At 42.0% G+C, this 11876-nt stretch overlaps 1 protein-coding gene across 1 annotated transcript; it reads left to right on the forward strand.

Moving 5' to 3' along the window:
- The first annotated feature begins 552 nt into the window (after positions 1–552).
- LOC137657862 (high mobility group protein HMG-I/HMG-Y-like) lies at positions 553–10041 on the forward strand. Its single transcript, XM_068392463.1, has 3 exons — positions 553–710; positions 5204–5378; positions 9380–10041. Exons 2-3 carry the CDS (start codon positions 5211–5213, stop codon positions 9446–9448), a joined length of 237 nt encoding a protein of 78 aa, XP_068248564.1. The 5' UTR covers positions 553–710; positions 5204–5210; the 3' UTR covers positions 9449–10041.
- Positions 10042–11876: the final 1835 nt, after the last annotated feature.

Consider the following 11876-nt stretch of genomic DNA (forward strand, 5'->3'; position numbering starts at 1 on the left):
CCGTTGTAAATTTGCTTGGCCTTTAGGTGTTGTCCAACCCTCATTGATTAACATTAACTAGAAAATAATATTGACCATGTCTTAAAACGGTCATTTCAGCGTGATTTCGCAGCTATAAGCATGCTTGTCTGACTGCTAATTTTTAAAAATATATTTACAGTCCAGCATGACTGCAAAAATATTCCCGAAAATACTGACAATCACAGGAATATAATGCAAAGTTTGTCGTGGAGAAGACTTCGGTTTTTCCACGATTTTATGGGAGTAATTTATTTTTCATTATTAACGCTTCGAATTACATCAGAAAAAATTTATACGAGTTCCTGAATTCATTTTCTAATTTTTAGGAATATTTTCAATGCAAATAAACGTTAATATCAATGATAAATAAAATTTTTCCCGACCTCCTACATTACGCCTAAAATATCCCTTGAATAATCAGAGACTTCCACTAATCGTATTTTTAAAACCAACCTGGACTCTCTACGTCCATTCTATAATTTTATAAACGTGTTATAACAATCCATGCATTTATAAAAAATAATTCCAACGAGTTTGGAATACAAATAAACCCATGAAAAATATATTCCTAATTACTATCTGCGCTAGTCGGTGTCTGAGAGAGAAGCGAAGCCAAGCCATCCCGATCGGCGAAAGCCTTCCAACGAGTCACTCCAAGTAGGACATCGTAACGTGATAGACACACACATGTAAGTTCCATATTTTTTGAGGAATTTCTAGTTAATTCTTATTATATTTATGATTTATTTGTAGAGTGGTATGTCATTTAACCGTCTGCGAAGTTTGGAAGCGATCGGTTATTTATTTTTCGGTTAAAAATGCGAATTTCCGTCTTATGCCGGGAGGTTCCCGCGGTCGGGAACCAACGTCGTAGATGGCGGCGTCTCTATAGATTTAACCGTTGTGACGCTGCCCCGCTATTTCCAAATCTCCCGCCACTTCTTGCTGTTATTCGGTGGGAAATGGGCGCCATTTACGAATAGAATTTATATTTTATTTAATATTGATATAGCATACGTAAGCTTTTCCTAATTTTACATCGATCTTAGGACTTCGCATTTTATGACTAGAAAATGGCGGGGAGTTGATCCTTATACAGTTTGCTTTGTTATAAGACCTCCAGGCTCTAAAACGTTTAAAAATACCAGTTCCCGTTGGTGGCATTTGCGCAATTTACTCCCTGAATGTTAATTATTAGAAATTAAATACGATGGATTTTTATTTTTGAATTTCAAGGACTAGCGTAGTTCATGACTTCCGTTACAAGCTTGGTTTCCTAATGGGGGTGTGGTTGGGGCCCGGGGGGTGGGGCCCTTGTTAATGTTCGTTAACTTTTACAGGCTTACAATGCTGTATCCCATAATTTAGGGAAAAGTTAGCTGTAGCTTTATTGTTCAGAGTTCATTACTTTAAATTTGCAATATGCAAGATTTAAAATTTCGAGTTAAGAGTTCATTACTTTAAATTTGCAATATGTAAGATTTAAAATTTCGAATGACGTAGGCAAACTCGAAAATTATAGCCTACCGTATGAGTGTAATTTTAATGTGAATTATTTCGTAGTTCTGTAATTTTGAATTATATAGTTGATATTCAGGGGCGTTAAATATTTTTAGGGCAGTGCTTGGTGAGGGCGTTTTCGTTTCACATGGTTTGGCGCCAAACATGAAAACCCTTTTATTATTATTATTATTATTATTATTATTATTATTATTATTAGTCAAGCTACAACCCTAGTTGGGAAAGCAAGATGCTATAAGCCAAAGGTCTCCAACAGGGAAAATAGCTAAGTGAGGAAAGGAAATAAGGAAAGAAATGAGAATAAATTAACAATATATTTAAAAACAGTAACAGCGTCTAAACAGTTATGTCCTATATAAACTATTAACAACGTCGTAATCATATGTCATATAAACTATAAAAAGACTCTTGTCCTCCTGGTCAACATAAAATCATTTGCTCCAACTTTGAACTTTTGAAGTTCTACTGATTCAACTACCCGATTAGGAAGATCATTCCACAACTTGGTAACAGCTGCAATAAAACTTATGTGGAACTTTAAAACTACCCACCGTAGCTATTTACTCGATTAAATAACTGCTTTGTGATTTTTTGCCGCTAAGGTAGTCAAAACTCAAGAAAATTTCATACCTACCTTTCCCAATTTTCTCTCGAAGACACTTTTGGCGCCAAAGACCGGCTTTTGTTTGGGCGCCAAACTGAACAGAACCCCCAATGGAGATTTTGTAAGATAGCCATCTTCCTTAATTACTTTATCGAATACGGGCTTGTTTGGGCTCCAAACTGAACAGGACCTGCTTGAAAATTTTGTAAGATCAACTATCTTCCTTAATTACTCTGGAATATAGTCTTGTTTGGGTACCAAACTGAATGGGAACCCCTTATGAAAATCTCATAAGATGTTATTTTCCTTAATTACTGTATAAAGACAGGCTACTGGAACCTCTTATATTTAAATTATCGAAGACAAGACAAAAACAGCCCATCTAGAAATCACGAAATCAAAATTTACTTGCTGGTCTGGTCTGTTAATGACTCGCCCAACACTACATACTTCCTCTTGACAGGATAGAATTAAGCTAGTATTCCCACTAATGTAATACTGTGTCAATGATTCACTTGTTCTATGAAAAGAACTTACCTGTTATGTGGCTTTGGACTCAAAACTTGCATCCTATCTAAAAGTTATAAGCGAGAGCATTTGTAGATTGCCGGACTAGGCTGACTGGTCTTAATTATCGTACGGAGCCTTTATATATTGGCCAGTTCCTCCTGCGTGCATAATAAATTGGACACCAACTAATCTAAACTAAACCGCCTATTGTAAGCTATAATCTTTGTACTTAACTAATGGGGCTAGCCCCCACCCCCCCTTATAATGCCGTATTCTTAGTTGGTTGTCAATACATTCAGGTGGCCACTTTCATACATAACCCCTGTCTTCTATTATATATTCTTTTAGAAAGTTGAAATTTCCCTGTTTCTAGGTATTTTTATAGAAAAGTTAATTGTACTATAAACACCTGAAGGGCATTTAGGATTATATTTATCAATTCGACTGTATTTAATCACATCTTGGTCAGGGTTTTACCCCCACGAAACGCTAAGCGACCACAGTCGCATCCTGAATTTCGTGATTTTATCATAAAACTAACATTTTCTCGTGAACTGAATCACCCAGTATTTATATATTACAGGAATGTCCTCGAAATGGAGATTGATAACCAATATTTAAATTCTCATAATTGTAAAAAATATTTTTATAAAATTGTTTAAAAATTAAAAATGACATGTAAATTAAGTTTTAATTTTTGATGGCTTGATAAAGGTTTTTGATGCATTTTCTTTTCATGTCAATGTTATCAAATTTAGTATCTTGCGTGAAAATGTATAATGTATTTGGATACCATATTCCAGCCTACCTTATGAAACCGGAAAAAATTATTTTGTTTTATACATCCTTTTCAGGTTCCTTTTCGAGCAGTTGTTCGTACCAATAAATTTTATTGATTGCATTTGGACAATCTTCACTTGCATTATTTGATGTCGTAATCATTGTCAATGTCAGTCACTATAGTCCATTTCTTTTAGCGATGCATATTTGCACCGACTCGCAGCGGTGCCCTTTTAGCTCGGAAAAGTTTCCTGATTGCTGATTGGTTAGAATTATCTTGTCCAACCAATCAGCGATCCGGAAACTTTTCTGAGCTAAAAGGGCACAGCCGCGAGTCGGTGCAAATATGCATCACTAAAAGAAATGGACTATAGTCACTAGCATATAGTTATCACCATCATCATGGAAGGCCATTCTAATGAATAAAAACAGTAATGATAAAATGTCTGAAATAAACACTTACTACTAACATACGTCGAAAGCTCCGACCACCCCCAGAAGTTACCTTTTCCATTTTACTACTGCCAATGAAGTTGGAAGGGAGTTATGTTTTACCCTCTGTTTGTGTGCATGTTAGGTTAAGCAAAAGGTTAAATTGCTGCCATCAACCATATGGCCACAATTTTAACCGAAAATTAATGAAACTTGCTGGGATTTTAAGCTATGTACAGGTGTAAATGAATAAATTTTGAACGGTCGAGCTTACGGACGAGAATAAACGTCCATCACGTAATCAGTCATAATTTTGGACATTCTTGTCACAGACTTCAAACTTGGTTCATATGTGCGTGAAAAACCACGGTAATTAATACATGGCAAAGTTGAGAAATAAGCTGCCACGCAGAAGTCTGCAATCATTGATCCCTCTAGTTGTATGTGAATAACGACTTACCATAACTAATCTAGGATCGTAAATAAAAGCATTATTAATTGCACCAGCAAACAGTTGTCCTATGCGAATGATTATTTATTAATGGGATGCGATCTCCTGTTTTGTGTAGTTGAACCGGTCAAAGAAAGGCAACCAACCATGACACCCAAACCCTGAATTAGCGAATTAACTTGCAATTATTACACAACTATATATATTTCCTATTAATTGAAACCAATGGTAATTAGGTTGAGTATTTATCATGGTTTAAGCAGTTAGATTATAGAGAGAGGTCTTCATGAAAGGTCTAGTCGAACATGTAAATTGTCCTCGGCTTTTTCAACTTGTGCATTGTACAGTAATGACAGTTTCCTTACCTAACCTCATATTTGTTCGTTGATCATTTATGTTCAGAAACTGGTTTAAAGAATCTAATATATTTGAATTTTGCTGCCATTCTTGGGCCAAGGGGAATATTTTCCTATATTAGGACCGAGTACCCCGTTTCTCTGAAGTCTTGCAAATGTGGATGTCGAGATTCGGGTAATAAAAATTTGATCTACTGGATTCATGACATTAATTGATCTTGTCTTCATACCATTATGGCCAAGATAAAAGATGATAAGGTTTTTTTTTTTTTTTTAAGCCATGGCTTAAGAGCTTTGTACCTTGCATATGAATTTGGTTGTGTGCAAATCATAAGCGAGGCTACTCTTTGGACCTTATATTCACTTGCTTCCTTGGCATTACTATAACCTATAAGGTTTGTACTTCAGTTGGGAAATCTGATCACGTCTTGATTTCATTAGTCATACTCTTGGTTTAAGATTTACATAAAATTGTTCTAGGAAAAATATTGAAAATATTTGATAATTTTTTTCTTTTTGTTTTAACAGTTAAAAAATGGCCGAGGATAACGCTGCCACTACCCCCAAGCGCAAGAGGGGAAGGCCTTCAAAACCTGAAAGCGAGAAGAAGCAAAAGGTCTCCTCTGAGAGTTCTGGATCAAAGAGAGGTAGAGGCCGACCCAAGGGTAGCAAAAATAAGGCAAAGAAGCTGGGAGTGACAAAGGTTAGTAAGGTTACATTTTCTCCAGTCTATAGTAATGATATTTCTATACTTTTACTTCCTTTTCTGAATATTGAAACAAAAGGTAATTATTTGGTCAAGAAATGTAAGGCCTTGTAAAGTTTTTAAGTACAGTATTATAATTTGTTCCAACACGGAGTACTCACCTCGAACTACTTTCTTAGGAGTATCTGGGATCTCCTCCCTAACAGACCAAGAATTTGCATAGTTCCCCCTATCTCCGTTTTCCCGTGTCGGGTCCGTCCGTGGCGGATGGATACTCGCCCTGAGGCGACACGGGGTCAGAGCGCAAAAGTGCGCTGCTAGGTCTGAGTCATCAGTAAGCGTCTGGTCGCGGCGTAGATCACATCTCGCCGCTCTCTCACATCCCGTCCGACCCGCCATTGTGTACCACGTGTTTCCCTTGTTTTGCTTGCGTGTTCGTGTATTTCCTTATGGAATCTCAACGTCGTCGTCCAGGGCCCAAGGCCGGTAAGTCTTGAGGGGCCTGGCTGTCCAGGCCTGATGTTGACCCGCACATGTGCTCCTCGTGTCGAGGCAATAAGTGCTCCCCTGCCTCCACGTGTCCGGAGTGTGAGTCCTGGCCGGTGTGACGGTCTGAACGATCCCCCGGTCTCCGAATTCTCCTTGCCATTGTATAATAGTTCTTTTCCGCCATTAGCTCGCTTCGCTCTCATGAAAATAAGACATCAAGCTCGTATGTACTGGCAAGCGGTAAAGTTGAGCTGCGCACGCTAACATTACAGGAAAATAAAACATCAACCTCGTATGCACTGGCAAACGGTAATGTTCGCGCATGCGCAGATTATCAAGGAGAATTCTGAGACCGGGGAATCTTTCAGACCGTCACACCGGAGTTGCAGTGGATCTTATTCGTGACGAAAAAGGCGCCCAAACGGTCTCCCAGGAAGGCGGGCATTAGCTCGCCCTTGACGTCGGCCTCACCGCCTTCGGAGAGAGGTTCTCCTTCCTCTTCCCCTACCCAGAGTAGGGGACAAGGTAACACCGTTGCGGGGAAACGGCCCATTGCCGTTCCCCATGAGTGATATCGGGGATGCTGTGTGTGGCGGAAGTGTGTACCGTGGACGGGGTTCTGGTACCCGAGGAAGGAGAGCTCGTACGCAGGCCCTTTGAGGAAGAAGACCAAGACCACGAGGAGAAGGAGCTCCAGTGCCTGCCTCGGTGGCCGCTGGCGCCGCTTTCGTGCCCTTGCCCTGTGTCTTTTTGGCTCCGTCCTCCTGTCGGATGCAGCCGTTGGCACTTTTCCTTGCCCTTGCCCGGCAACTCACCGGCTCCATCCGTCCAGCGGGGCAGCATGGCGGCCCTGTCCTTTGTCTCACCGGCTCCGTCCAAGCTACGGATGCAGGCGCTGGCACAACTAAAGAGTGGTTCTCCACGGATTTCCCTGGGAGGGGGTAGACCTATGACGGCTACCTCCACCCCGGCGGCTCCATCCGTGATGGAGGCAGCCGCTCCGTCGACCCGGCATGAAGGAAGAGATACGCCCGCCCCCACGGATCCATCCGTGATCGAAGATGCAACCGACACGGAGGATCAGGTGGTAGAGGGCATGTTGGACACCAGCGAGTGTTTCCCAGATGAGGTGTCTTCCTACAGGAAGGTCCAAGCTCCAATACGACACCATCACAGGCTAGGCGAGCCGCAACCTTCGTCAGAACAGGCTTGGCTTTCAGGTTTGGGCATCAAAGGATGGGTGGGGAGCCCATCTACTCTAGGAAACGGCAGAGGGAAAGTGGTCCCGGGAGAAGACCCTCCACATAAACCTGCTCGAGCTCCTGGCAGTTCAAAAGGCCCTCGCGACGTTCGCCCATCTACTTCGAGGAAACTCAGTAGCCTTCATGTGTGACAATGCCACTGTAGTGGCATGCATAAAGAAGCAGGGAGGCCTCAGATCAAGGGAATTGTGCGACCTCACAGCTCAAATCCTGGAATGGGCCGAAAAGAACCCTCAGGTTCATTCCAGGAAAGAGAAATGTACTGGCCAACGGCTTCAGCAGGACAGGACAAGTAGTAGGGTCGGAATGGTCTCTACATCCGCAAGTAGCGCAGGAGGTTCTCCAGTAATAAATCTGTTCGCCATGAGGCTCAATGCTCAGTTACCCGTGTTCTGTTCTCCGGTGCTAGACGCGACAGCAGCGTTCAAGGACGCCTTCCAGCACTCGTAGGACGGTCTCGACGTGTACGCTTTTCCTCCCTTGGGATCCTCAGGCAGGTACTCGACAGGCTCTGGCAGTCAAGGGCTACAAGGATGACTTTGGTAGCGCCCTGGTGGCTGGAGAGGGAGTGGTTCGTGGATCTACAGGACCTGGCCACACTCCCTCCGTGGCCCCTTCCAGTAAGGGAAGATCTACTACGTCAGCCACACTTCAGAAGGCTTCACAAAAACCTGCACTGCCTGCAGCTACACACATGGAGGTTATCAAGCGCCTGTTAAGGAAGGAAGGGTTCTCGGAGGAGACAGCTTCAAGGATGTCAGGGTATCTCCGATTGTCCTCGCCTCGTGCATGGTGTACCAGGCCAAGTGGGCCACGTTCGTGAAGTGGTGTGCCACACAGAACCTGAGACCCATGGATGCTTCAGTCCACAGGATTGCAGACTTCCTGGTTCACTTGAGGGACGACATGGGGGTCTCCATTCCAGCCATCAAGGGAGTCCGTGCGGCACTGGGGCAAGTTTTTCAACTCGAGGCATCAACCTGGGGGCATCTCGCCACATAAGTTTCTACCCAAATTAGTGGCCAGAACCCAGCAGTTGCGGAGCTGAGGTTCGAGGAGTTCTTAATTCCAGCAATCCCTCACTCAGAAAATCCAGAAGACTTGCTCCTGTGCACAGTGAGAACAATCGGAAAATACCTTAGTAGGACAGCTAAACTCAGGCCAGCCATCAAAAGTTAGTTTGTCTCTTCAGGCCCAGTCAAGAGGGCAGTGTCTAGGAACACCATCTCCTTCTGGCTTCGGCAAGTCATCAAGAGAGCTTGCGACAGTGATGGATCTGTAGTTCCTGGGACCCGCGACCCCATGATATTAGGAGCCTTAGCACTTCTTTGGCTTTTGATACCAACATGGCAGTGGGCCAAATCATGCGAGCAGGTACTTGGGCCAGGCAGTCCACCTTTACGGTCCACTGCCTGAAAGACTGTACGAGGAAAATCCCTGGACCCCTTCTCCATTGGACCAGTAATTTCCGCCATGCAACAAGTTTAAAGGTTAAAGGCCCCGGGTAGATGAGGGAAGTAATCTCAAGCGACACCAGTTTCCTCCTTACTCCCCCTTTCCTTGCTACCCCTTTTTCCCCTTTCCTTCCCTCCTACCATGTGAGAGATGGATGCTGTGGAAACTCAGGTCCGGATTATACATAAAGGCGAGTTGTACATAAGGTAAGGTAGACTTGCATGCTTTCCCCGACTCTTACCTTGTCCACTGGGTCGTCTAGGCCTAGCTTCCTATCAAGGTCCCATGCCCCAGTATGTTAATGGGATCTTCCGGCCTGTATGCCCACTCCCTCCTCCTAAAGTGTAAGTCTCCTAAGTAGTTAGAGTTAAGTACTCCGTGTTGGAACAAGTCACAAATTTTAAGTAATTTGTATTTTTCCTAACAGTACTTACCTCAAACTACTTTTAGAGTTATTGCCCACCCATCCTACCCCGAGTGTCTTATAGGAGTTCGAGTAGTACTTAAACATACGCTTACTGACGACTCAGACCTAGCAGCGCACTCGCGCTCTGACCCCGGGTCGCCTCAGGGCGAGTATCCATCCGCCACGGAGGGACCCGACAAGGGAAAACGGAGATAGGGGGACTACGCAAAATTCTTGGTTGGTTAGGGAGGAGATCGCAGATACTCCAAAGAAAGTAGTTCGAGGAAAGTACTGTTAGGAAAAATACAAATTACTTAAAATTTGTGATTTTGATATAAAATGTAAGTAAAATGTGTAGTATTAATCCAAGTAAATATTGCTTCCAGGGCAAGCGTGGTCGTCAGGCAGCAAAGAAGGAATCTGCTTCCGAGGAGTCTGCTGAGGATGCCGAGTAAACTACGTGGAGTGATCAAATTGCCATCGCCCCTACCTGACCTACCTTCTCGAGATTTCATGACTGAAGGCTGGTGATTACCAGCGCTGGGCTTTGTAAAATGACTTTGATATTTTTTTAGTATGATGCATGCATGATACTGCTGCGGTCTGTGCTCATCCCTCAAGTCAGTTTCTTAATGCTGTACCTTGTACTTCCATAGTCAAAATTATTTATTTTTCTATACATTGATATTGGTATGGATTTGATATCTCGAGGAGTAAGGATATCGGAGGGGGTCAGGTGGTAAAGGTGGCTAAGTGTTTTTTATGTGTGGTATTGTAGGTGTATCATGTGAGAAATTCATTATCATTCTCTATTCAAGAGTACAAAATGTGTAGTGCGTTAAACTTTGTTTACTAAGTTCACATTTTTTTATGAGAAGAAAGATCTGAAGTCCCTTTTTCATCTTCATTTTTGTATGTTCTAGTGCAGTCAAAACAGGCCTCTAGTCCTCAGCACTGTTTAGTTCAGGGACCAATCCCAGGTCGTAACACAAGGTGAACCCCAAAATCATGTTGATTTTAATTTCTAACGAATAAAATTTTATTTCAATTTGGTTTTTTAATGATTTCCCATTATTGATTCTAGAGTATGCAACACTATTTGAAAAGTTTGAGAAAAAAAAAAAGCTTTCTTGACACTATTATTGTATTACTAAAACTTCATTATGATTCCCATGTTTTGTCATTGTTTTTTTTTTTTTTTTTTTTTACCCCAAATTAGAAGTTTTCCAAAGGTGTATCTGGGCAAGATGGCCTTGCCACCTGTAATGATGGTCCATGCACCATTATTGAAATTAACACTTAGGGAATGTAGATGGTACTAAAGTGAATTGGTTTTAAAATAATTGAAAATGGGCTTTTACTAAGGTCTACATGATGCTTTGAAAATTCCCTTTGGCCCCTATCTGCTTTCTCTATTCAGTCTAACCTTGTGTCCAAATCAATTAATCAAAATTTTGCTTCAATAGCCTTCCTCTTTTATATCAAGGGTTGGCGAGTCTCCCCCTTTTTTTTTTCTTTATCCTTAGGTCAGTAAGAATGAAGGCCAATCCAGACGACCTGTTTTCTATCTGACAGATGGTGTAGAAATGTACATTAAGGCGAGAGACTTGACTATTTGCCTGTTCACGGTTTTCGTTGTTTATTTAGAATCTGTCGTGTGAGGATCATGGCAGATAATTCTCTGCAATAGCTCTTCTAGAAGAGGAGAAAGATTCCGACGAAAAAGGAAAAGGATATTGATATAGCAGTCATTCAAGAAAAATGGAAGAATTATTCTGGATACTGTATAAAAAACTGGCACATGTATAATTTTATCATTTCAGACTGACAAAAGTAATGTTTATCAGGTTGCTACAGAAGATTGAAATGTTCCTAGGTGAGAACAGAAATTGCCCAGAAGCTAGATCTCAAAGTAGAACTACTCTCAGTTTGCTTAGATGAAAAAATGCAAACAAAGAATTTCATGAAGGTAAATGATTCGCATTACAGATGAAACCTTATTAAAACAAAAAGTTTATCCTTACCCATCTCTGATAACATTGTTCCTTTACAAAGAAAACTTTTTATAATGTCAAACTCCTCATACCCTTGCACAAGTTCAATCAACTTTACATCCATGGTAAAAACAATGTACACTGACTTTACGAGGAAAATTTGGGGTTGCAGGCCATGGAAGGAATGGGTACGATACAGGACCTCGTTCACGTAAACCATCATCCACCCATTGGCTAGGCTAACCACTGCCTAAGTGGCCTAGGTTTCCTGGCGACAGACTAGCACGGGCCGCTGTCAATGTGACTCATTGTGTGAGCAGTTGCATTTGAATACAAACGAAAGCTAGACGCTGCTTAAACGACGGCCTGCATGCCTGAAAGGAAATGGGTTGTGTCAATCGAACCTTCACGAAGCACATTTTCTTGGAGAGGAGCGCTATGCAGATCCTCGGACAGGAGAATCTGCTGTTGCCGATAGCCATTGGCTCGGTTATGTAAGCTGACAAACATGGTTGGGCAAAGGATGACATGTTACCATCAACAAATTACAAGTATATCAGTGCCCTACCTGTTTGAGCCCTTGGTAAGTAAACCAATTTCCTATAATAAACGGCACAAATGCGATTACTTGCTCAGGTTTGTATTGTGTAGGACATAATCTTGCACCTTCTTGTTTACTTTGGGCTATGATTTCTGGAGGAAAAACCAGGTTCGAAGCATTACTTGGGGCCAAACAGGCAGGTGCGGGTATAAGACTGATCAAGAGCAAGTAGTCGAGAGGTCTGTAACAGCAAATGGGAAAATGATCAGTCACTAGCAACCACTGGGGGAGCAAAGATTCGCAAAAGTTTACTGTTGTGGCGGTCACTTACAAACTTGTAAACTCCTA

Source organism: Palaemon carinicauda, chromosome 18, assembly GCF_036898095.1.
Source record: "Palaemon carinicauda isolate YSFRI2023 chromosome 18, ASM3689809v2, whole genome shotgun sequence".
Lineage (NCBI taxonomy): Eukaryota > Metazoa > Arthropoda > Malacostraca > Decapoda > Palaemonidae > Palaemon > Palaemon carinicauda.

What these genes read in the sequence shown, in the direction of transcription:
- LOC137657862 (XM_068392463.1), top strand. Translation starts at nt 5,211, where the DNA reads ATGGCCGAGGATAACGCTGCCACTACCCCCAAGCGCAAGAGGGGAAGG. An exon ending in AGAAGCTGGGAGTGACAAAG is followed by an intron (nt 5,379 to 9,379) that starts GTTAGTAAGGTT and finishes TATTGCTTCCAG; the next exon opens with GGCAAGCGTGGTCGTCAGGC.